This window comes from Nematostella vectensis, chromosome 15, assembly GCF_932526225.1.
Source record: "Nematostella vectensis chromosome 15, jaNemVect1.1, whole genome shotgun sequence".
In the NCBI taxonomy this organism is placed as follows: Eukaryota; Metazoa; Cnidaria; class Anthozoa; order Actiniaria; family Edwardsiidae; genus Nematostella; species Nematostella vectensis.
Window position 1 is genome coordinate 4512792 of NC_064048.1, and position 25537 is coordinate 4538328.

The 25537-nt window shown below is 39.6% G+C and overlaps 2 protein-coding genes and 1 long non-coding RNA gene across 12 annotated transcripts in view; 1 reads left to right on the forward strand and 2 right to left on the reverse strand.

The window, feature by feature from the left end:
* Positions 1-108: 108 nt before the first annotated feature.
* On the forward strand, positions 109-3644 carry LOC116616201. Its single transcript, XR_004295250.2, has 2 exons — positions 109-2240; positions 2770-3644. It is a non-coding gene; the product is annotated as an uncharacterized LOC116616201 (long non-coding RNA).
* Positions 3536-25537, reverse strand: part of LOC116616200 (cyclic GMP-AMP synthase-like) — a 31544-nt gene continuing 9542 nt past the window's right edge. For 2 of the 10 annotated variants that reach the window (XM_048722468.1, XM_048722469.1), the window contains exons 3-9: positions 23875-23970; positions 21780-21875; positions 19678-19773; positions 17572-17667; positions 15342-15436; positions 14949-14988; positions 12939-14501 (exon numbers count right to left, since the gene is read on the reverse strand). In XM_048722468.1, coding sequence (XP_048578425.1) covers positions 13405-14501; positions 14949-14988; positions 15342-15436; positions 17572-17667; positions 19678-19773; positions 21780-21875; positions 23875-23970 — 1616 coding nt within the window. In that variant the 3' untranslated portion in view covers positions 12939-13404. Of the gene's footprint in view, positions 3769-5891; positions 6946-12938; positions 14502-14948; positions 14989-15340; positions 15437-17571; positions 17668-19677; positions 19774-20644; positions 20823-21779; positions 21877-23874; positions 23971-25537 lie in introns of those variants that run through there. The other 8 variants (XR_007306699.1, XM_048722474.1, XM_048722476.1 and 5 more) reach the window with 8 other exon arrangements.
* On the reverse strand, positions 8386-12696 carry LOC125560625 (uncharacterized protein K02A2.6-like). Its single transcript, XM_048722462.1, has one exon. It carries the CDS (start codon positions 12666-12668, stop codon positions 8646-8648), a length of 4023 nt encoding a protein of 1340 aa, XP_048578419.1. The 5' UTR covers positions 12669-12696; the 3' UTR covers positions 8386-8645.

Below are 25537 nucleotides of genomic sequence, written 5' to 3' on the forward strand. Positions count from 1 at the left end.
CTCCGATGACGATAAAACAAACGTGTAAGAACCACTTCTACTTGTGAAGGACGATATGGGAATTCTCGAAGGGTGGGGGGGGGGGGGGGAAGTTAAACATATGGCTGGAGACATCTGGATTTTAGCACTCGTACATTTCTGGTGTTTTTGTTATAGGTCTAAAAGAGTCTGGAACGGCGAGCGCGCGGGAAACCCGGGATAAACATGTTAGGATCTCAACCAGTATTTCGAAATGGCGATTGAAGTAAAAGCAATAACATCGCTAACATCGATAACATAATGATCGAAGCGGCCAATTATAAGGAGTTGTACCAGGGTCGACGTTCTTATAAAAAAAGTGTATGCAGAAAAGCTTCTAATACTTTCTGATGATCACAATTGAACTAAACGCGGAATCACGGGGAGGCCCAGTGGTTAGCACACTGGCCTCTCACCGCTGCGGTCCGAGTTCTTTTTTTTTTCTTTTTTGTTCCGAGTTCTAATCCCGGCTCTGCACTCGGAAAATTATCTAAGTTCACATCAGGATTTGAATATGATCATTTAAGTGGGTTGTACTTGTTTCTCCTGTGTTTCCATTCTTTCGGAATAGACACAAGACCGGCTCCTTCGTTGACAAATTTCTCTAAGACACGCGAAATACAGCATGTTTCATTTTCTCTTGGCTTGGGCCGACGCCCTTTTTATGACATTCAGCGTTTGACAGTCTCGCCTACATTGCCATCTAAGCTATCTAAACGATCATATTCAGTGCCCTTATCTCACAGATTTAACCAAATACAGTATAAACCTCTACAAGCCCTCCCACTCGGTTCCACCTAACTCTCATGAATTCTTATCCAAGGAGGAGGCTTTTGTTGTCTGATTACTTCTAAGTTTACACCTGGTCGGTGAATACAATACACCATTTGGTATACGGATAGAAAGCAAGCTCATAAGTCTAGCCTACAGGCCCCAGGTTAGCGCGTCTTAAGCGACGAGCTTTTACCCTAAGGTGGAAGTTGCTAGGATTACGCAGAGGCTATTGTTTGAGATACTGTTATGCTAACTTATAACGGCAGGAGTCTTTCTCGGATAAAAGCGATTACGCATTCCAGTAACAGTTGGAATTTGCTAGCTCATAGCTGTTCTTGTATAAAAACTTGTTTTGACTGCTTTGCGGCATAACGAGCAAGATTTTGAGTAGAACTCTGCAGCTACAGGACGATGTGTTCTTTTTTCTAAGGAAAAAAGAAGGAAACCACCATTTTAATCCTTTCTACACATAAAAGAGAAGGAATCATATATCAAGTGAGGCTTTCAGAAAAAAATACATTTATTTGTCAGAAGGTGGATTATACGCCTTGGATGAATTTTTGTGGCATTGTATTTTCTTTTTCCAATGCAAAAAGGGGAACCAATTAGTTGTTTGTGGGAGCTGTGTATTTTGACGTTAAAATAAATTAAGTTTTCCTGGTTTTGTTTTATTTTTTTAAACCTTGTGTTTGGTGATATCACTTTTCGTGAATGTAAGTAGAGCAGTTTCTTTTTGCAAAACATTACGTAACGCAATACCAACAGAACTAATACTCCCACTTGCATCGCCAACAATTACCGTACAGACTATTCTAGTGCGATATCTACGTAAGTTCACAGTATGAATCTATCTTTAGTCCCATCGCAGCGTATAAGCGCGAATTCAGAGCCTTAGATTCCGGAATTTCCGTCCGCTTGGCTAGTCGTGTTGAAAATTATTCTTTAGAAAGACGCAGAGCTCGTCGCGTGCCTGACATTCCAGTGGGTTAAGCCATAGCCCGGCATGTGCCGGAGTGATGAGTGTTTTGACTTACACATCGTTATTACGCTGTTAGGGATCGCATGATTGAGTGACATGACATTTCCTGCGTGCCTTCCGCGTTACATGTTATTTAGGCAGACACGCCGTAGCCCTTCGAGACCAGAACAACATAGACTATCGTCCGAAGCACATCTAAGCCACGCGTGCTACAGAACGAACTAAACTCAAGCCTGATATGAAGACCTCTACATACATAACCTTATTAGCCACGCTAGTCATTTTACTAGCCCTAATGGTTGATGACACGGAAGCGTATGTGAATTCCCTCACAGCAAGACGAGGCGTAAAAAGACAGCAAAAAATGGACCGCATGCGAAAACGCATGGAAAAAGTCCTACGCTCACATAAAAAGATGCAAGAGAAAATAGCCTATTTCAAAAAGTGGATTTCAAGATATAAGAAACAGGTAAATAATATGTAATTTCAGTTGAATATATAGGTTTTCAACACTTGCTGAATAACAGCATTACCGGTTATTCTAATTCGGAAATAGCTCTACAGGTGGACGCGTTTATCCGCTATCAGATTCGGTTAAATATATCTGTATTTCCCATCGCCTTATAAGTAAACGTTCTATACTCAGAATGGAGTAGTCATGACAGTGCAATTTCGAAAATTCCGCATGCAATTGCTTTTTGTATGCACCATTTAACAACAGTTATGTTACGAAGTCTTATTCGTGATGGAACCATTCATATTCCGGATTCTTTTCGTGATCAAGAAGCTCTCTAATACTTATTCTTAAGCACTTGTTTTTAAGAAAAAAATGTCATTTAAAAAAATTCCAGGCTATACTCTCCCCTTCCCAAATAATAAAAATATATTTTTTTCTTCTCTTCGTAAAATTTGGAACAAGCCTCAAGCCTACATTTGATATTTATCTGCTTGCTTTAAAAAAAAACTCATTTCTAAAGTCATCTGTTGTTTTTCTCTAGTTGAAGGTGCAATATAGAGGGGGAGATAGACGGAACTCCAGATGATACAGAGAGGAAAGGAAGCAAGAGGAAGATGGGAACTAACGCCAATATCCGGCACTTCGATGTCAAGTAGGCATCCGCCATGAGGTGCGAAAATTGCTGATGGCCGACCAGATAAGGAGGGACATTAAGTGACTCCAGGCTCGCCGAAAAAGGGGATAAGAGAATGAGTGGATATGCCATGATATTCACCCGTGTGTGCTGCGGTTATTGTGTTATTCACCGCTAAATGCAAGGCTTATAATAACGCTTTATCGAGCTGGTTGCAAAAACAAATGTTTGATTGAACTTAGAAGAGCGCGATTGAGCTGTGAAGATTGAAGAACATTGACTTTTAGGAGCAAAGTTAAGCAGGATAGCTATATTAGAAACATACTTGAGCTAGTTAAGAGTCACGAGTATTTCACAACTAGTCGCCGAAGGCGAAGTCAATATAGGCGAATATCCTGCTGAGGCGTAGTCGAGGGATTATTCGCCCATATTAACAGCGCAATATGAACTATCCTCTAGTTTGATAATCGAAGTGATTTTTAAACCTTTTTTTGTTTTGAAAATTAATATTTTCAGTCAAGCGAATGTGCCAGCTAAAAACTGACAAATTAGAGTGCGCATTTTCTTATAATCACTTTGGTTATCACACTAGTGACTATTTCGTGATATTCACCCCATGTTTCATATCCACTCATCACGCCGCGTGCCAAGCTGGTCTTGGTGAATTTATTTATTGGATTATCATTATTATAACTGCAAAGTAATATAAAGCATCAATAGCAAAAGATTATAAAGAAAATGATGACAATATTTATTAATTAAATAAATCGAGAAAATTGCAATATCCAGTCTGGTTTGGTTTAAAATGAGAAAATCTACTGAAATATATTCTATATTCTTTTATATATGATCTTTTGTTCCAAAAAGAAGAGGAAAGGTCGTTTGGGCTTGTTGATTTCTACCAATCTAGAATAGACAACATGTATTAATTATTCCCCTTTCTAAGTTCCTCTAAAGGTTAATTTAGACAACATGATTTAATCGTATGCGACCCGCCCGCGACATGCCTTACTCGCAGGCTGATAAACCCTGTACAACTTGAGTTATAGAGGTGTCGCATCGCATACAACTAAATTGTGCTGTCAAATCCAGCAATGGAATAGATTGTGCGACGAATTCTATTATTTATATTAGTTCATTTCTCTTTGATACTCTTACATGGGAAAATACCAGGAATTTTGTTTTTCTTAGTTATCTTTATGCATTTTTTATTTTCCCACGACACACCCTTCACCCTGGTCAGCCAAGGAGATGTATATTTGTGTAACCAGAGCTTTCTGCGCTGGAATGTTAAGAGTAGATAAAATACTTTTGGTTCTCAGCATTTTAGATTTTGAATCTCGAGATTGAATTGTTTTCTTAGGGTCTGCCCTTCACATAACGGACATTGTATCAAATAGTAGGGAGGGCCGAGGTATCTTTATTTTCCTATTTACGAAAGCATTACTGCACAACTTACGAAACAGCCATGAAACGGCCATGGCACGGTTATGGTGCGGCCATTATACGGTTATAGTGCGGTAATAGTACGGTTACGGTGCGGCCATGGTTCGGTTATGGTGCGGCCATTGTAAGGTTATGGGTAACAGTTCGGTTATGGTGCGGCCATGGCACGGTTGTGGTGCGGTCATAGTGCGGTAATGATACCTTCGTGGCTCTTTTATCCGAATTGCGTGACGCGGTGGTTTCGTAGGCTACGAAAACAAATGGAATCCGCTTGATGGTGAATTTCAATCCATGATACAGCTAAAACGCCTCAATTCGATTTTAAAAGTATCAAATAATACAGGGTAAATTTTGTTTTTTTTAAAAAAACGAAAGTTTTGAATATTCAAAACAAAAACAAACAACATTCTCAAGCCGCATCTACGGACTTTGCTCATTTTTTTAACCGTTCTGCAAATCACGTGCGACACATAAAATCTTTATTTTAAAATTAAAAGGAGAGAGATTTCTGCAACTTCTTCAGCGCTTACATATCAGCCAAAAAATTTCTTTGTCAAAAGAGCTTATTCTCACTGAAAATGTTTTTTTGTTTAGTGAGTTTTAAACAGTTCATCAAATCACGTGCGACACATAGTCTTTATTTTAAAATTGGAGCGGAGAGAGATCTGTGTTCATATCATTCCGAAATAGCGATCTTAACTCTTCCGTTACGAACCGCGCTTATCATCAAAAGAATTAGTTACATTTGAATGGCAGTAAATGGGGTGGTTGAGGTGTGAGTACGAGCGGAAAGATGTGATGCTTATCCCTCGACCTCTGGAACACAAAGCGATATAAATCTTCCGTCCGCAAACCGCATATATCAGCAAAGGAATTAGCTACAGGAAAGGAAATAACGGGCGGAAACAACGCGGTTTATGTGACAAATTATAAAAGGATCTCCCATAAACACATTCTCAGACACTACTCAAAGATGTCAAGTAAATGCATCAAAGTTTAGAGGTCCCGAGTAAAGAGAGGTCTACAGTTTAGTTGTAAAGAGTGTTTGGATGCACGCCCAGCCCAATTTCATAACCACAGCTAGAAAAATCAGACGCCTTCCAAATGTATGGACATCAGATTTCCCCCTTTCCCCACCCGCTCACTAGGTCCCCCTCACCCACCACCCGCTAGCCAAGTCCCCTCTACCCCCATCTGCTAGCTAGGTCCCCCTTCCAACCCGCTCGCTACGTGCATTTTGACAGGAAACAAATGTATAATTCTTGTTTGAATTGTAGGACGGGTGGTGGTAGTGGGGTTTCCCATAAGACAAAATACGCACGTGCTCTGGTTTCAAATTCGGAATATCTTCCTATTTTACACTGCCTGTGCGCACTAGGACATGTTGCCGCGCCCTCGTGTGCATCACGATGTCTACTTAGTGATCCTGACGAACCAATCTCTCTTGAAACAGTCTCGCTTAGGACGATACAGACGTTTCAACCGCCATTTTGGTATACTAGCAAAATTCCAAGCATGAGAAAGCATCCGTGTCCATCGGATGATCGTGGACAAATTTGGTAAACGAAATAAAAAAATGTATGTAGATCTGTCGGATGAGACATTTTAATTTAAAAAAAAAATTAATTTGTTAATGTGCGTGTAGCGTCTTTTCTAGTTCTAGTTGACAAAACTTATTTGGTAAAGTATTCAAACGGTTTATAGTTTTGCTTAATAAAAAGTCTAGAATCAATCAACCAAGGTCTCCGTTCGACGTCCAAGGTTAAACTCTCACTGTTCGCTAGCGGCGAGTTGACAATACAAAGCTGTCACGCCATACAGTATTTTTTTCTTTTCGTTTTTTAAAACCCACTCCTTTGTTATTGTTTGTCATTAAAAATACAGCGGTTTATTCGCAAGGAAACTTCAAAATTATAATCTACCAATGAAATCCGATTTGTTACTGACAAATCTTATTGAAAATATCTTGGTTACTTGAATTATCCGATGGAAATATATGCTTTGTTTGACTCACCACTAAGCAAGAGCAACAATGGAGCCTTCTTTAAGCGATATTTTATCTCGCAACTGAACAAGGTCCGCATTCTTTGTGATCTTTTCTCAGTCAACAAACTTATCAAAAGTTCTTTATCAAAAAATGCCAGGAACGCAAGATATGATATCTTAACCAGCTTCTCGGGTCTTCTACAACCCAATTATGTTTCCTGACAGGTTTTAAGTGGATAATTAGTTTCCTTATCCTTTTTCCCATAATCATAACCGATATGTTCTACTTTTCTCAGGGGGATTGAATTCTCAAATGCCAGCATTGAGTGACCTTATCTCAATGAGCTGTGCCCCCGAAAAGTCTGTAATGATTACATCGCAAAACATTTGAACGAAGGTCAAATTCTAATTATGATAGCACTCCTAGGGAAAGAAGAGATTCGATAATTTTACAATGAAAAGCCTCCGAGAAAAGACCTATCTAAAAAGCTGTACAATATTGTGCAGACTGTAATTTCCCCGCCCCTCCCCCTAAAAGAATTTACACGAACCTCTAATTAAAGATGAATGATTGACGACCATATTATGAGCCAGTCATAAGTCATGGTAGATCCTGATTCTCAAAGCAGTAGTCCAACAGGCAAAATACACCTATTTCAATAAACGTTGTCAGTGCAAATGGCAAATGGCAGTTCTAAGACCAATTACTGCTTATGGGTATAATTATTTGTATGAATAAAGATGATAGGTAATATAATCGCATAAAATATCCACATTTTCGTACATTCCGTAGAATTGACGAGTTCAATCCCGGTGGGAGGGACTCAGATAAAAACAGACGGGGGAGATCGTCGGCAAAATCGAATTTAACCCTAAGGGAGGACACTTTGGGCGTGGTCAACAGAAATTCTTACTCCACTGGGTGTGGTCGAAGAAATTTTTAACCCTAAGAGATGGCATAATCGGAAAAAAATCCCCTTAGGTAAAGCAGTTTGTCTCCAAGACGTGCATGCATTTTTTCATCATTGCATGCATTTTTTTCTATCTTGTTTGAACTGCATTTTTCAGGCTTTTCATCGTGTGGAATGATGAAATTTTTTTGTACCTTACCCTCCCCCTTTCACCTTTCTAATGGTCCGTCCGTCCCGTTTTTGATGTACTAAACTTACATGTTTCTCGGTGTTTTAAGTAAACCGCATGATGATAGCTTATTTGTGATTAAGGGATTTTGAACACCCATTGGGTGTGGTCAGCTGCAATAGCAATTTCTTTAAAAAGGCCCTTCCATTAACATACAGTAGAAAAAAACATATGCACTTTTGCTAAGATAAAAATATAATTTATTGTCAATGTAAATCGAAAATAGACTATTACACAACTAGACAGCAACTATCACAATGTTTGTTGCCAACCTAACATTATACAGTAGTGCATTCCAAATCACTGGGTCTACAACCTGGAAGGCACGATCCCCAGTGGTTTTACCTAAGGCCTTTCTACAATGTTACTATTGTTGGATCTATGGTAATAGTCGATTTGCGGAAAAAAGCCGGTGGGATTGTAAGTAATTCTAAATTCCAGGTAGCTAGTGGGGATCTATCATAGCAGAAATAATATGAGAGGCGGCGTTTGATCTTGCAGCTGCATCTTGTGAGCGCAAGAGTCTGCCGATGTGTATTGCAGGCAGGCCATATAAAAACGAATAAAAATAATACAGACTACTTACAATCAAAGCCTGTACTAAAGTCATAGCTGCATGTATGGAATAAAAATTTACGTATAAGTCTGATATAAAAAAATATGAAATGAAAAGCCCAACTGGCATGAGGTGTGATATGATTATTTTTGAATTAGTCAAACCAGAAACCAAGATTTCTAACTTTGCCTACAGGTGGCAAGGCAGTTTCGGTAAATAGAAGACTGCTAAGTCACTCCTTTATCAAGCTACAGGCGCCTTCCAATAAGCATAAACTCAGTTTTCTCCCCGTAGAGCTCGAGTTTGTCCACAACGCTCCACGCCCTCACAGCCCCGATGCTCCGCTCTGTAATGTATTTGAGAAAAACCTTAGGATCAAAACGAATAAACAGTAATGGCGGACTCTCGTTGTTTATTGCTGTTACCCAGAAAACCTTGCGGTCATACAAACAGGAATCCCAAACATTACATACTGCCCCACCCAAGTTTACAACTAAAAGATACTTGCTTGCTGAGGCCAGTAAAACTATCAAATTTATACACACAATATGTCAACAAGTAAAAAACAACAACAATGTCCATGACAAGTTCTTGACAAGTTGTCAATCCATCAGATCCGGAAAAATGTACACAGTGTGTGATATGCTGCTTAAAATTAACATACATAGTCTTTGAGGTGAGTAGGTGTGGTTTTGAGTCGAGTACTTCTTCGCAGAGTACTTGCAGGTTCAGAAGCTGGAAGCTCTGTCTTCTTCGGTTCCAATGAAGGTTCTGGAACTGTGATCTCAGGTTCCTTAAATTCCTCTGGAATCTGCTTGGGTACAGTTGTTTGCATTGGAACTTGGGCCAATTCTGTTGAACTCTGAAGATCATTGGCGACTGTGGGTGTGCTTGTCCTCAGGCGAAGATGGTCAACATGTCGTCGAAACACTCCACCTGAACTGAGTTGAACGACATACGAAACCGGTCCTGACTGTTGAATAATTGTTCCACATAACCACTTTGGACCATATGAAAAATTCTTGACAAATACTGGGTCATTCACTTGAAATTCTTTGAGTGGCACTAGATTGTCGTGTTGTTTCTTCTGTGCGAGCTGTTTATCTTCTACACGAGTGCGAATTGTGTCCTGACTAAGGGGGTTTACCAGGTCCAAGCGCGTCTTCAGCTTCCGGTTCATTAATAGCTCACCAGGTGTTTTACCAGTGGTTGCATGAGGTGTGGTACGATAGCTTAGTAGAAATCTGCTTAACTTCGTGTCTAAGTTTTCCTTTTCCCCTCCCATCTTCTTCATTGTTTCCTTGAAAGTGCGAACATATCTTTCAGCAAATCCATTGGATGCTGGGTGTTTAGGTGCTGAAGTGATGTGTTTTATGCCATTCTCAGACATAAAAAGGGCAAATTCTTCACCTATGAAGGCAGTTGCATTATCAGATACAATGATATCAGGCAGTCCATGTACTGAGAAGCATTCTCTTAACTTCTGGATGGTTACTGCAGCAGTACTGGAGTTTGTCTTGAATACCTCGATCCACTTACTATAGGCATCACCGATCACCAGGAACATGTGTCCTTCGAAAGGTCCTGCATAGTCAATATGTATGCGAGACCAAGGTCTAGACGGCCACTCCCACGGATGTAGGGGTGCAGTAGAAGGTGCCTTAGCATTACTTTGGCAGCTTGTGCAATCTTTCACCTTTTGCTCAATATCCGCGTCCAGGCCAGGCCACCAGAAATAGCTTCGGGCTAACATTTTCATGCGAACCATTCCAGGATGTCCATCATGTAGTTCCTGGAGAAGCTTGACTCTTCCTTGAGGAGGAATGACTACGCGAGAGCCCCAGAGTAGACAACCATCCTGACAGCTAAGTTGGTGCTTTCTATCAGAGTAGGGCTTGAACTCAATGCGATCATTTGAATTGGGCCAACCGGACATTACTTGGTGTCGTACTGCACTAAGAATAGGATCTTTTGAGGTCCAACGCTCAATGTCCTTGACTTTAACGGGTGTGTTGACTTCAAGATGATTCATTACAAACATAATGTCGCCAGGCACTGGAACATTTCTGGTTTCATTTGGCAATGGCAGCCGGCTCAGGCCATCGGCATTACCATTTTTCTGGCCTTCTCGATATACTAAAGTGTATGAGTAGCCTGACAGGAATACCGCCCACCTCAATATGCGTGGTGAGGCTGAGGTCGGTATTTGTTTAGTTGACTGTAGCAGACCCAGCAGGGGTTTGTGATCAGTGTAGATGGTAAAACTCCGTCCATATAAGTATGAGTGGAACTTCCTCACCCCGAACATGATGGCTGCTGCCTCTTTGTCGAGCTGTGAATAGTTCTTTTCGGCTGGGGACAGAGTACGTGAGGCATATGAAATAGGACGTTCAGTCCCATCATCCATCACATGTGAAATCACACAACCAAGACCATATGGTGATGCGTCACAAGCAAGGGTTAACTCTCTTTCCAAGCTGTAATGCACTAGAAGTTGTGAAGAGTGAAGTGTGGACTTGGCTTGGTTCCAAGATTTTTCATGTGCTTCACTCCAGTTCCAAGGTGTGTCTTTGACTAACAGCTGATGTAAAGGAGATAGTATTGTAGTGATGTTAGGTATGTAACAAGCGTAATAGTTAAGCATGCCTAAAAAGGCTTGCAGTTCTTTCAGATTAGAAGGTCTCGGTGACTCTTGAATTGCTTTGATTTTCTCGTCAAGGGGGTGGATACCATCTTTGTCTATGCGGTGTCCCAGGTAAGTGACTTCAGGTGCTTGAAAAATGCACTTCGAACGTTTAAGACGGACGCCAGCTTTGTCCAGACGTGACAGGACTTCTGTTAGACTTTTGAGATGATCTGCTGATGTCTTCCCGGCAATGAGAATATCATCTATTCGTACTACAACATTCGGAATACCCTGCAGTAAATTTTCCATTGTGCGTTGGAAAATCCCAGGGGCTGAGGCAATGCCGTAGCACAGTCTATTGTACTCAAATAGGCCTTTATGAGTGGTGATAGTGGTGTACTTCTTTGATTCTTCATCTAACTCAAGTTGTTGATAAGCTTGACTCAGATCTAGTTTTGTAAACTGCACTCCACCTCCAAGTTGAGCTAGCAGATCCTCTGTTTTAGGAATTGGGTAATTGTCAAGTTTGCTAACTTGGTTCAAAGTAACTTTGAAGTCTCCACAAATGCGTATAGACTCATCAGATTTGACAATGGGCACAATGGGTGTTGCCCATTCCGAAAATTGAACTGGACGAATTGTTCCTTCTTCTAACAAACGGTCCAATTCTCTCTCTACCTTCTGACGTCGTGCATATTCTAACGTGCGAGGTTTGAAGTACTTGGGTTTGGCTTGAGGATCAACGTATATCTTTGCTTTCACTCCTTGAATTGTCCCTAGTCCTTCCTTGAATACATTTTCATGTTTCTTTAGCAGGTCAGACACATCAGGGGATACAACTTGAACTAGGAAAATCTCTGGCCATGACAACTTAACATGTTGTAACCAATCTCGTCCAAAGAGACTGGGCACCTTGCCTTGTACAACTATAACTGGCAAGTGTTCAAAGAAGTCCTTGTACTTGACTTCCACTACAAGCTTTCCTAAAACTGGAATTGTCTCCCCGGTGTATGTTTTCAAGGTTAGCTTGGTATCTTGCAGATTGAGAGATGAACCCTCAATGTTCTTCAATTGATCAAAAATGTCCTCTCCGATTACTGAAAATGATGCACCAGTGTCTAGTTCCATTTGAACTTTAAGACCATTTAATTCAACATCTACTAAATACGGATTTTGGCGGTTGCCTTGACTGACAGCAAACAATGGATATATATCTTCATCTTCTATTTCTTTATCAGTATCCAGGACATGAATTGCTGGTTTCCCTTGTTTTGGATGGTGGTTTGAATTTGGCTTGGTTGTCTCGGACGACTTTTTTGCTTTTTTGAGACATTTGGCAACAATATGTCCTTTCTTTTTACAATAATGGCACGTGGCCTCCTTGAAACGACATTTTGACGGGTGGTGATTTTTTCCACAACGATAACACTCTTTATTTTCGCTTTTAGAACGCGGTAAGGGCGAAGAACTGACCTTTTTTACAGATGCAGACGTTGAACTTAACGTAGAAGGAGCAGATTGAAGATCGGCCATGTGCTGTGCGGTCGTTTCCATAGACGAAGCAATGTCGTAAGCTTTTTTGAAAGTTAAGTTCTCTTCTGATAGCAAACGCCTTTGAATTCTTTCATTGTTAATTCCAGACACCAGACGATCACGCAGCATATTTTCCAGACTGCCACCAAAATTGCAGTATTCTGCCATGTTTCGTAGAGCCGCTACAAAGTCAGACACGTTCTCCCCGCTCAATCTGAAACGGTTATTGAACTTGTGCCGTTGCACGCTTTCACTCGGTTTTGGGTTGAAATGGCTCTTTACCAAGGTGCACAAGTCAGCATAAGATTTCTCTCCAGTTTTCGCTGGGGCCAGCAGATCAGACATTAATTTGTAGGTTTTTTTCCCTACCGAACTGAGGAGGATTGCACGGCGTATTTTCAAGTCATCGTCAGACGTAGTTACTCCATTTGCTTCAAAATAGAAGTTTAGACGCTCGATATACTGTTCCCATGAATCAGAATCTCTGTCGAATTCGTCTATTTTGCCGTAGGTTGCCATTTCCGAAATCCTCGTCGCCAAAAATGTAATGTATTTGAGAAAAACCTTAGGATCAAAACGAATAAACAGTAATGGCGGACTCTCGTTGTTTATTGCTGTTACCCAGAAAACCTTGCGGTCATACAAACAGGAATCCCAAACATTACACGCTCCATGGAGCACTTGGCCCCAGTCTCACCAACCGAGCTGCCTGGCTTGCACGACAGGTATAGTGGGGTGTACCATCTAAGAAAATATCTAATGCACCAAATGATATTTGGAGGCGTTAAAGAAGAAACTAAAAGTAATTTATTCCTCTCTGATTGGTTGTCTATGAGAGTTCACACGGCAGTTCTTACGTATATTTTGATTGGTTATTATGACTGCATGATTTCACTTACACCATCTCTGATTGGATGTCTATGAGAAATCGCACGTATATTCTCACGTATATTCTGATTAGTTATTATTACTATGATTTATGTTACACCCTTTCTGATTGGTTGTATATGCTTTACTCTTGTTTGGCTCGTGAACAAGTAATCCCAGCAGTTCACGTCAGTCCTTACGTATCTTCTGATTGGTTATTATAACTTTGATTTATGTTACACCCTTTCTGATTGGTTGTCTATGCTTTACTCTTGTTTGGCTCATGAACAAGTAATCCCAGCAGTTCACGTCAGTCTTTACGTATCTTCTGATTGGTTATTATACTGCATGATTTATCTTACACTCTCTCTGATTGGTTGTGTATGCTTTACTCTCCTTTTTCTTGTGAACTATGGAGAGGTAATGCAAGCAGTTTACGTCGCTTATAAGCACTTTGTGGTTTAATGAGCTCCGATAATCTGCCTTCAATGCTTCTAAGCAATTCCTTGTCAAAATTTTCAAACAAATTCAACCTTGGGATGTAATAACTCGGTAGATTCTGTTTACTCACGTAGTCCCGCAGGAGTTGCAACAAACCAATGAACCGATCTACAACCTTATCCTTGCTCCAGTCCAAATCCTCCTTTCCGAAATTATAATGAAAGAAGACGGTTTTAATGTGGTAAGAGGAAAGGTGATGGAGCGGGATATCTTTGAGTCTGATAGACTTTGCTATCCGTATTACTTCATGCCGACATCCCTTATCCTTCTTATCTATGTTATACAACTTTCTTTTTTCATCCAGAGAAAATGAGTTTCTCCAGAGAAGTTCGTCATCGGCTGTGGGTTTGGCTACGTAATGTCTCACCCTCTTCTCAATACCTTCCTTCTCCTTGTCATCCTTGAACAATAGCGCAGGAACAAGATCAATGTCAAGTTCTTTATCAGTCGCTTGAACATTTAGTGTTGCCGCAGGTCCTTTCTTGTTTCCCGCTGTGCATTGTAGACCTGGAATCGTAATTTTATTCAATGCGTGCTGTATCAAACCGAAGAACCAATTGCACACGAGAACAGGACTCAAATACCCCTTCTGCAATACACGATTTTTACCCTCTGATACAAACTGCCCTTCAATACGTTGCCGCAGCTTTACGTAGCCAGGGCGGTCCTCGACGATCTCTAGATGACTTAAGTTGGCTTTGAAAGCAACCATTATGTCAAGCTCGTCCGCATGATCCGTTTTCAAGTTCTCGTAAAAGCTTCCGGTGTATTCAAAATGGCTGAACACGCATCCGGACCGACGGCTACTACAGAGACGATTCAAGTGGACACGAAGTTCTGAAAGGAATTTGTTCGATGTGGATCGCGCCCATTTTCTTGAAGATTTGGAAATTTTCCTTTGAGCAAAAAAATGTCTTAACTCCTTTGGTGTCAAGACGTTGATTTGCTTGCCTGGGTTTTTGCGTTTTCTTTTTCTGCATATCTCTGAAAATGAAAGTTCTGGACATCAGCATATGATACTATAGAGTCTATCCTGATATTACACCTACCCTGATTTTTCTTGTGTGTGTGTGTGTGTGTGTGGGGGGGGGGGGGGGGGGGGGGGTGGGGGGGGGGGTGCGAAATCCGGAAAAGGGGAAAACTTGAGGGGGGGGGGGGAGCCAATGTCCTTAATGGCACATCGTTACTGTGGCTTTTAAAAAATATGTACCTAATTTAATATCGCTGAAGCTGCATTCATCAAATTCTTCATACATGTCAGGTATGGATATATATAAAAATCTAGACTAAAAAAAATACAAAGTTGTAATACTAGGGACAGGGGAGTTTGATACAAAGACATTAAGAAAACTAGGAGGGGGGGGGGAGGGCAGCAAATGTCCTTACTGTCATATCCTTACTGTGAAATTACCAAACCTACTGTGACCTTACCGGAATCATCACATGATTCACTGTCTATTTCAAACATTTCGGTATTAAAAAAAAAATAACATGCACTTTAAGACAAAAACACAACAAGAACGCATACAGACACAGAATCCATAGTACAGCATTCCACAGGGAAAGAAAGAAAAGGGATAAAAAAGGCTATCTCTTAGGGGTTAGAATTTCTTTTTATCACACACGAGGTGCTATCCCTCAGGGTTAAAATTGATTTTGCCATCTGTTTTTACCGGAGACACCCCCCCCTCTCCCAGGCCCCCAAAACTGCCTCATGGTTCATCACCGAGCTAGCTAAGGAAATACAGTTAGAATACCTGGTTCACGGCTGACACAGCTTGTTTTTGTTTCTATAAAAGCAACATTTCAAAGTGTAACTTTACCATCAGGTGAATAACTGATGTCGTTATCATCTGGATATCCCTCACTTTCTGATTCACTGTCCCTTCCATACATTTCAAAAGCACTTTCATCGATTCCTGTATATAAAACATGTATCTTTAGTAGACAAAATATTAAAGGGGTGTAATATGCCTTTAAATAATCGGGGCGTATGATACAGAGACATTAAGACAACTGTGGGGTGTGGGGGGGGGGTCTTACTGGTCATTTCCTTATGCATGTATCAATGTAAAGGGGGAGGGATGGGCAGATGTTGTGCGTTTGAACACCTTTTTCGTCCACACCTGGGGAATTTTACTACGAAATTTTCACCAGGGTCCAGACAATTGAATATGCCATTGCAGGAAAGTGGGGCTGTTTAAATTTTGGCGCAGAGGACTGAGGCAGTTTGAATATTTCGTGTGGGCCCTGGGTTCAAAACTTTACAGGTGGAGAAGCGTGGCTCTATTTCCGCTGACGGTAGTGGTGAAAACGTTGCTTGACGTTGCAGAGACAGAAAGTCTAGCTTTTTCAAGGTAAATTGTATTTAAACCACTGTATCAAATAGTTTATGTTGTTTGAAGAGTAGTTTCACACAATTTGAGTGTTTTGGAGGCATGTTCGTGCCATTATTTTATCGATGCTTTTTGCAAGCACCAGCCTTGCATGATAGCGAGAAATTGCTTTTATTTGTAGGAATCATTGATCAAAATAAAAGACAATTATTCACTCTGTATTGCTGTACATCATGTGTTGATTTTCTTATGATTTGAAAGCTTTCTTGTCCATTTTCTGATTGCCAAGTTAATACAAGAACAAATTTGGATTTTAAAAAATTTTGATCAAATTTGACATTTTTTCCCATCCCCAGGTAAGGAATTTTCGTGTCATTTAAACTCCTTTCCTGGTCCCGAGGTCGGTAATTTGATGCATAAAATGTCAATGGCCCCACATCTGCCTGTCCCCCCCCCCCCCTCTAGCTTTACATTGATACAAGCATATATAACTTTACAAAAAAGGGGGGAGGGGCACAAGCTAGCCCAGCTCCTATACGTGTTAAACACTGCCTGACTATCACAATATTGTGCATACAATTACTTACATATTCTACCACAGCATTCGACATACATACAGAAAACCTTTCCTTTTGCATTGAGCATGGGTTCGCATTTGCATGAAGCCCCAAAAATCACTGATTGGTCAGAATTTGTGTGAACTTATTATCTATCCACAGCTTAGCAGAATGAATGAAGATTGTCAGCCTTCTTAATTTACAGTTTCTGAATAAGAACAACGTAAAAAAAACTATATTTTAATACGCCGAAATAAATATTCACCATTGTAACAAAGCATCACTCTCTTACTCTATAATTTTTTTCTTAATCAATAATTTTCTGATCAGACCTTTAACTGTTTCCTTTGTCATTGGAAGCTAGATTATTGCAGCTCATGGTCATGTGATAATCAGATAATATCATAAGATAGACGCCAAGAAATGAAGATACTATAACTTTGAGGACTGTCCTATATATTGAACCTAGAATTTTGATTGGAAGAAATCGGGGTAACAATGTAAGAAAAATGAAGACTTTGTTGTAAATCTAAATGGACCTGATATTTCTGTGCCTCCAAAATCTCAATATTTTCTCAGGAAACTTATATATTTCTGATATTTCTCTACATTTTTTAACCCTAAGCTTTCATAATAGGAATTAAATGGTTTTAGAATGATTAGAAGACTATAATTTGATAATCCAAAACCACAATAGGACAGCCTTAAAATGATAGGGACCATTTTGAGAAATCAGATACTTTTTTGGCAAAATTTCATAAAGGGGGGGGGGGGGGGGGTGCTCCTAGAAAAGTAGACAGGGGTGATCATCCCGTCTCTTAGGGTATAACAATCGACCAACTGCTATTCCTTAGGAGGTTTTTTATAGTTTTTCCGATTCTGCTATCTCTTAGGGTTCAAAAAATCCCTCTACCACAAACAATTTGCTATCTCTTAGGGGTAATCATTTCTTTTTATCACACACAAGGTGCTGTTTCTCAGGGTTAAAATTGATTTTGCCATCTGTTTTTATCGGAGACACCCCCCCTCTCCCAGGCCCCCAAAACTGCCTCATGGTTCATGACCGAGCTAGCTAAGGAAATACAGTTAGAATACCTGGTTCAAGGCTGACACAGCTTGTTTTTGTTTCTATAAAAGCAACATTTCAAAGGGTAACCTTACCATCAGGTGAATAACTGGTGTCGTTAATATCTGGATATCCCTCACTTTCTGATTCACTGTCACTTCGATGCATTTCAAAAACACTTTCATCGATTCCTGTATATAAAACATGTATCTTTAGTAGACAAAATATTAAAGGGGTGTAATATGCCTTTAAATAATCGGGGCGTATGATACAGAGACATTAAGACAACTGTGGGGTGTGGGGGGGGGGGTCTTACTGGTCATTTCCTTATGCATGTATCAATGTAAAGGGGGAGGGATTGGCAGATGTTGTGCGTTTGAACACCTTTTTCGTCCACACCTGGGGAATTTTACTACGAAATTTTCACCAGGGTCCAGACAATTGAATATGCCATTGCAGGAAAGTGGGGCTGTTTAAATTTTGGCGCAGAGGACTGAGGCAGTTTGAATTTTTCGTGTGGGCCCTGGGTTCAAAACTTTACAGGTGGAGAAGCGTGGCTCTATTTCCGCTGACGGTAGTGGTGAAAACGTTGCTCGACGTTGCAGAGACAGAAAGTCAAGCTTTTTCAAGGTAAATTGTATTTAAACCACTGTATCAAATAGTTTATGTTGTTTGAAGAGTAGTTTCACGCAATTTGAGTGTTTTGGAGGCATGTTCGTGCCATATGATTTGAAAGCTTTCTTGTCCATTTTCTGATTGCCAAATTAATACAAGAACAAATTTGGATTTTAAAAAATTTTGATCAAATTTGACATTTTTTCCTATCCCCAGGTAAGGAATTTTCGTGTTATTTAAACTCCTTTCCTGGTCCCGAGGTCGGGAATTTGATGCATAAAATGTCAATGGCCCCACATCTGCCTGTCCCCCCCCCCCCCCTCTAGCTTTACATTGATACAAGCATATATAACTTTACAAAAAAGGGGGGGAGAAGCACAAGCTAGCCCAGCTCCTATACGTGTTAAACACTGCCTGACTATCACAATATTGTGCATACAATTACTTACATATTCTACCACAGCATTCGACATGCATACAGAAAACCTTTCCTTTTGCATTGAGCATGGGTTCGCATTTGCATGAAGCCCCAAAAATCACTGATTGGTCAGAATTTGTGTGAACTTATTATCTATCCACAGCTTAGCAGAATGAATGAAGATTGTCAGCCTTCTTAATTTACAGTTTCTGAATAAGAACAACGTGAAAAAAACTATATTTTAATACGCCGAAATAAATATTCACCATTGAAGCATCACTCTCTTACTCTATAATTTTTTCTTAATCAATAATTTTCTGATCAGACCTTTAACTGTTTCCTTTGTCATTGGAAGCTAGATTATTGCAGCTCATGGTCATGTGATAATCAGATAATATCATAAGATAGACGCCAAGAAATGAAGATACTATAACTTTGAGGACTGTCCTATATATTGAACCTAGAATTTTGATTGGAAGAAATCGGGGTAACAATGTAAGAAAAATGAAGACTTTGTTGTAAATCTAAATGGACCAGATATTTCTGTGCCTCCAAAATCTCAATATTTTCTCAGGAAACTTATATATTTCTGATATTTCTCTACTTTTTTTAACCCTAAGCTTTCATAATAGGAATTAAATGGTTTTAGAATGATTAGAAGACTATAATTTAATAATCCAAAACCACAATAGGACAGCCTTAAAATGATAGGGACCATTTTGAGAAATCAGATACTTTTTTGGCTAAATTTCAATATATGTTCTATAAAGGGGGGGGGGGGGGGGTGCTCCTAGAAAAGTAGACAGGGGTGATCATCCCATCTCTTAGGGTATAACAATCGACCAACTGCTATTCCTTAGGAGGTTTTTTTATAGTTTTTCCGATTCTGCTATCTCTTAGGGTTCAAAAAATCCCTCTACCACAAACAATTTGCTATCTCTTAGGGGTAATCATTTCTTTTTATCACACACAAGGTGCTGTTCCTCAGGGTTAAAATTGATTTTGCCATCTGTTTTTATCGGAGACACCCCCCCTCTCCCAGGCCCCCAAAACTGCCTCATGGTTCATCACCGAGCTAGCTAAGGAAATACCATAAGAATACCTGGTTCAAGGCTGACACAGCTTGTTTTTGTTTCTATAAAAGCAACATTTCAAAGGGTAACCTTACCATCAGGTGAATAACTGATGTCGTTATCATCTGGATATCCCTCACTTTCTGATTCACTGTCCCTTCCATACATTTCAAAAGCACTTTCATCGATTCCTGTATATAAAACATGTATCTTTAGTAGACAAAATATTAAAGGGGTGTAATATGCCTTTAAATAATCGGGGCGTATGATACAGAGACATTAAGACAACTGTGGGGTGTGGGGGGGGGGGGGTCTTACTGGTCATTTCCTTATGCATGTATCAATGTAAAGGGGGAGGGATGGGCAGATGTGGGGCGTTTGAACACCTTTTTCGTCCACACCTGGGGAATTTTACTACGAAATTTTCACCAGGGTCCAGACAATTGAATATGCCATTGCAGGAAAGTGGGGCTGTTTAAATTTTGGCGCAGAGGACTGAGGCAGTTTGAATTTTTCGTGTGGGCCCTGGGTTCAAAACTGTACAGGTGGAGAAGCGTGGCTCTATTTCCGCTGACGGTAGTGGTGAAAACGTTGCTCGACGTTGCAGAGACAGAAAGTCAAGCTTTTTCAAGGTAAATTGTATTTAAACCACTGTATCAAATAGTTTATGTTGTTTGAAGAGTAGTTTCACGCAATTTGAGTGTTTTGGAGGCATGTTCGTGCCATATGATTTGAAAGCTTTCTTGTCCATTTTCTGATTGCCAAATTAATACAAGAACAAATTTGGATTTTAAAAAATTTTGATCAAATTTGACATTTTTTCCTATCCCCAGGTAAGGAATTTTCGTGTTATTTAAACTCCTTTCCTGGTCCCGAGGTCGGGAATTTGATGCATAAAATGTCAATGGCCCCACATCTGCCTGTCCCCCCCCCCTCTAGCTTTACATTGATACAAGCATATATAACTTTACAAAAAAGGGGGGGAGGGGCACAAGCTAGCCCAGCTCCTATACGTGTTAAACACTGCCTGACTATCACAATATTGTGCATACAATTACTTACATATTCTACCACAGCATTCGACATGCATACAGAAAACCTTTCCTTTTGCATTGAGCATGGGTTCGCATTTGCATGAAGCCCCAAAAATCACTGATTGGTCAGAATTTGTGTGAACTTATTATCTATCCACAGCTTAGCAGAATGAATGAAGATTGTCAGCCTTCTTAATTTACAGTTTCTGAATAAGAACAACGTGAAAAAAACTATATTTTAATACGCCGAAATAAATATTCACCATTGAAGCATCACTCTCTTACTCTATAATTTTTTTCTTAATCAATAATTTTCTGATCAGACCTTTAACTGTTTCCTTTGTCATTGGAAGCTAGATTATTGCAGCTCATGGTCATGTGATAATTAGATAATATCATAAGATAGACGCCAAGAAATGAAGATACTATAACTTTGAGGACTGTCCTATATATTGAACCTAGAATTTTGATTGGAAGAAATCGGGGTAACAATGTAAGAAAAATGAAGACTTTGTTGTAAATCTAAATGGACCAGATATTTCTGTGCCTCCAAAATCTCAATATTTTCTCAGGAAACTTAAATATTTCTGATATTTCTCTACATGTTTTAACCCTAAGCTTTCATAATAGGAATTAAATGGTTTTAGAATGATTAGAAGACTATAATTTAATAATCCAAAACCACAATAGGACAGCCTTAAAATGATAGGGACCATTTTGAGAAATCAGATACTTTTTTGGCTAAATTTCAATATATGTTCTATAAAGGGGGGGGGGGGGGTGCTCCTAGAAAAGTAGACAGGGGTGATCATCCCATCTCTTAGGGTATAACAATCGACCAACTGCTATTCCTTAGGAGGTTTTTTATAGTTTTTCCGATTCTGCTATCTCTTAGGGTTCAAAAAATCCCTCTACCACAAACAATTTGCTATCTCTTAGGGGTAATCATTTCTTTTTATCACACACAAGGTGCTGTTCCTCAGGGTTAAAATTGATTTTGCCATCTGTTTTTATCGGAGACACCCCCCCTCTCCCAGGCCCCCAAAACTGCCTCATGGTTCATCACCGAGCTAGCTAAGGAAATACCATAAGAATACCTGGTTCAAGGCTGACACAGCTTGTTTTTGTTTCTATAAAAGCAACATTTCAAAGGGTAACCTTACCATCAGGTGAATAACTGATGTCGTTATCATCTGGATATCCCTCACTTTCTGATTCACTGTCCCTTCCATACATTTCAAAAGCACTTTCATCGATTCCTGTATATAAAACATGTATCTTTAGTAGACAAAATATTAAAGGGGTGTAATATGCCTTTAAATAATCGGGGCGTATGATACAGAGACATTAAGACAACTGTGGGGTGTGGGGGGGGTCTTACTGGTCATTTCCTTATGCATGTATCAATGTAAAGGGGGAGGGATGGGCAGATGTGGGGCGTTTGAACACCTTTTTCGTCCACACCTGGGGAATTTTACTACGAAATTTTCACCAGGGTCCAGACAATTGAATATGCCATTGCAGGAAAGTGGGGCTGTTTAAATTTTGGCGCAGAGGACTGAGGCAGTTTGAATTTTTCGTGTGGGCCCTGGGTTCAAAACTTTACAGGTGGAGAAGCGTGGCTCTATTTCCGCTGACGGTAGTGGTGAAAACGTTGCTCGACGTTGCAGAGACAGAAAGTCAAGCTTTTTCAAGGTAAATTGTATTTAAACCACTGTATCAAATAGTTTATGTTGTTTGAAGAGTAGTTTCACGCAATTTGAGTGTTTTGGAGGCATGTTCGTGCCATATGATTTGAAAGCTTTCTTGTCCATTTTCTGATTGCCAAATTAATACAAGAACAAATTTGGATTTTAAAAAATTTTGATCAAATTTGACATTTTTTCCTATCCCCAGGTAAGGAATTTTCGTGTTATTTAAACTCCTTTCCTGGTCCCGAGGTCGGGAATTTGATGCATAAAATGTCAATGGCCCCACATCTGCCTGTCCCCCCCCCCCCTCTAGCTTTACATTGATACAAGCATATATAACTTTACAAAAAAGGGGGGGAGGGGCACAAGCTAGCCCAGCTCCTATACGTGTTAAACACTGCCTGACTATCACAATATTGTGCATACAATTACTTACATATTCTACCACAGCATTCGACATGCATACAGAAAACCTTTCCTTTTGCATTGAGCATGGGTTCGCATTTGCATGAAGCCCCAAAAATCACTGATTGGTCAGAATTTGTGTGAACTTATTATCTATCCACAGCTTAGCAGAATGAATGAAGATTGTCAGCCTTCTTAATTTACAGTTTCTGAATAAGAACAACGTGAAAAAAACTATATTTTAATACGCCGAAATAAATATTCACCATTGAAGCATCACTCTCTTACTCTATAATTTTTTTCTTAATCAATAATTTTCTGATCAGACCTTTAACTGTTTCCTTTGTCATTGGAAGCTAGATTATTGCAGCTCATGGTCATGTGATAATTAGATAATATCATAAGATAGACGCCAAGAAATGAAGATACTATAACTTTGAGGACTGTCCTATATATTGAACCTAGAATTTTGATTGGAAGAAATCGGGGTAACAATGTAAGAAAAATGAAGACTTGTTGTAAATCTAAATGGACCAGATATTTCTGTGCCTCCAAAATCTCAATATTTTCTCAGGAAACTTAAATATTTCTGATATTTCTCTACATGTTTTAACCCTAAGCTTTCATAATAGGAATTAAATGGTTTTAGAATGATTAGAAGACTATAATTTAATAATCCAAAACCACAATAGGACAGCCTTAAAATGATAGGGACCATTTTGAGAAATCAGATACTTTTTTGGCTAAATTTCAATATATGTTCTATAAAGGGGGGGGGGGTGCTCCTAGAAAAGTAGACAGGGGTGATCATCCCATCTCTTAGGGTATAACAATCGACCAACTGCTATTCCTTAGGAGGTTTTTTATAGTTTTTCCGATTCTGCTATCTCTTAGGGTTCAAAAAATCCCTCTACCACAAACAATTTGCTATCTCTTAGGGGTAATCATTTCTTTTTATCACACACAAGGTGCTGTTCCTCAGGGTTAAAATTGATTTTGCCATCTGTTTTTATCGGAGACACCCCCCCTCTCCCAGGCCCCCAAAACTGCCTCATGGTTCATCACCGAGCTAGCTAAGGAAATACCATAAGAATACCTGGTTCAAGGCTGACACAGCTTGTTTTTGTTTCTATAAAAGCAACATTTCAAAGGGTAACCTTACCATCAGGTGAATAACTGATGTCGTTATCATCTGGATATCCCTCACTTTCTGATTCACTGTCCCTTCCATACATTTCAAAAGCACTTTCATCGATTCCTGTATATAAAACATGTATCTTTAGTAGACAAAATATTAAAGGGGTGTAATATGCCTTTAAATAATCGGGGCGTATGATACAGAGACATTAAGACAACTGTGGGGTGTGGGGGGGGTCTTACTGGTCATTTCCTTATGCATGTATCAATGTAAAGGGGGAGGGATGGGCAGATGTGGGGCGTTTGAACACCTTTTTCGTCCACACCTGGGGAATTTTACTACGAAATTTTCACCAGGGTCCAGACAATTGAATATGCCATTGCAGGAAAGTGGGGCTGTTTAAATTTTGGCGCAGAGGACTGAGGCAGTTTGAATTTTTCGTGTGGGCCCTGGGTTCAAAACTTTACAGGTGGAGAAGCGTGGCTCTATTTCCGCTGACGGTAGTGGTGAAAACGTTGCTCGACGTTGCAGAGACAGAAAGTCAAGCTTTTTCAAGGTAAATTGTATTTAAACCACTGTATCAAATAGTTTATGTTGTTTGAAGAGTAGTTTCACGCAATTTGAGTGTTTTGGAGGCATGTTCGTGCCATATGATTTGAAAGCTTTCTTGTCCATTTTCTGATTGCCAAATTAATACAAGAACAAATTTGGATTTTAAAAAATTTTGATCAAATTTGACATTTTTTCCTATCCCCAGGTAAGGAATTTTCGTGTCATTTAAACTCCTTTCCTGGTCCCGAGGTCGGGAATTTGATGCATAAAATGTCAATGGCCCCACATCTGCCTGTCCCCCCCTCTAGCTTTACATTGATACAAGCATATATAACTTTACAAAAAAGGGGGGGGAGGGGCACAAGCTAGCCCAGCTCCTATACGTGTTAAACACTGCCTGACTATCACAATATTGTGCATACAATTACTTACATATTCTACCACAGCATTCGACATACACACAGAAAACCTTTCCTTTTGCATTGAGCATGGGTTCGCATTTGCATGAAGCCCCAAAAATCACTGATTGGTCAGAATTTGTGTGAACTTATTATCTATCCACAGCTTAGCAGAATGAATGAAGATTGTCAGCCTTCTTAATTTACAGTTTCTGAATAAGAACAACGTAAAAAAAAACTATATTTTAATACGCCGAAATAAATATTCACCATTGTAACAAAGCATCACTCTCTTACTCTATAATTTTTTTCTTAATCAATAATTTTCTGATCAGACCTTTAACTGTTTCCTTTGTCATTGGAAGCTAGATTATTGCAGCTCATGATCATGTGATAATCAGATAATATCATAAGATAGACGCCAAGAAATGAAGATACTATAACTTTGAGGACTGTCCTATATATTGAACCTAGAATTTTGATTGGAAGAAATCGGGGTAACAATGTAAGAAAAATGAAGACTTTGTTGTAAATCTAAATGGACCTGATATTTCTGTGCCTCCAAAATCTCAATATTTTCACAGGAAACTTATATATTTCTGATATTTCTCTACATTTTTAACCCTAAGCTTTCATAATAGGAATTAAATGGTTTTAGAATGATTAGAAGACTATAATTTAATAATCCAAAACCACAATAGGACAGCCTTAAAATGATAGGGACCATTTTGAGAAAT

What these genes read in the sequence shown, in the direction of transcription:
- LOC125560625 (XM_048722462.1), bottom strand. Translation starts at nt 12,668, where the DNA reads ATGGCAACCTACGGCAAAATAGACGAATTCGACAGAGATTCTGATTCA.